Raw genomic sequence first — 893 nt, 5'->3', positions numbered from 1 at the left:
TCTGCCACGGAGCCACGGCCCCTCCCCTCCCACAATTAGCAGCATGCAGGATTCTCTCCACCTCCGAGTCCCACAGAGACTGTGAAAGCTAGAAAACGTCCCCGCCACCTCCAAGCGGAACAGAAACCGGCCGACGGGGAAGGCACGCTCGCGCAGCCCTGGCACTTACTGGGGAGGTGCTGTAGGCGGTCCTTGGTTGAAAGGCCCGGGGTTGAAGGGGCCCATTGGTGCTGGCCCCGGGGGGCCCCCAGGCCCAGGCCCCGGTCCTACGGGGCAGAGCGGACCCTAAGGAAGCAAGGAAACAGGTTGAAGTGAGACCCGCCGTGCCCCTGAGAACCCCGTCTTCACCACCACCACCAACAGGGAGGCCTGCTGTACCCCAGGTCGGCTGTCTACCTCAATTTTCTCCTCGATGAGTTGCTTGGCGTGGTCGATTTGCTGAGGCGAGCCCCGGATGATGAACAGCTTGAAGTTGGGGTCTCCGTTGGGCGGCAGCTGCCGGGATATTTCTACAAAGGCGCCCGTTTGCTGGTTGATGGCTTTGACGTTTTCTCCTCCTGGAAGAGGCCATTATTGATCACGGGGGGGCTGATATCTTAGATCCCTGCCCTGATTACAGCTGCCTCAAGACAGCTGAAGCAAAGCTGAACGGCACAAGACACTCACCTCTGCCAATAACCAGCCCACATTTGTGAGTGGGGATTGAGAAGGTCATCTCTCCTCCAGGAGGCCCCCAATTACCCTGGCCTCGGCCACGGCCACGGCCTCCAGGCGGCATCCCTGAGCCCGGGGGACCTGGTGGCCCACTCTGTAAAACAGCGACAAGAGTTCCTTTTAATGGGGGAAGGAAAACTAGAACCAAGGGTGATTACGCACAGCCTTTAAGAACAAGA

At 59.5% G+C, this 893-nt stretch overlaps 1 protein-coding gene across 1 annotated transcript; it reads right to left on the bottom strand.

Moving 5' to 3' along the window:
• Nucleotides 1-169: 169 nt before the first annotated feature.
• On the bottom strand, nt 170-808 carry LOC107125336 (far upstream element-binding protein 2-like; the record flags this gene model as incomplete). The annotated part of the gene is made up of 3 exons (XM_015428775.1): nt 170-285; nt 397-557; nt 667-808. Coding segments are annotated over 3 exons (419 nt in total), but the record flags the coding sequence as incomplete, so codon positions are not given.
• Nucleotides 809-893: the final 85 nt, after the last annotated feature.

This window comes from Gekko japonicus, unplaced genomic scaffold (genome assembly GCF_001447785.1).
Source record: "Gekko japonicus isolate JY-2015 unplaced genomic scaffold, Gekko_japonicus_V1.1 scaffold44230, whole genome shotgun sequence".
Classification (NCBI taxonomy): domain Eukaryota; kingdom Metazoa; phylum Chordata; class Lepidosauria; order Squamata; family Gekkonidae; genus Gekko; species Gekko japonicus.
Note: the sequence above shows the minus strand (reverse complement) of the source record. Positions and strands in the feature narration are given on the sequence as shown.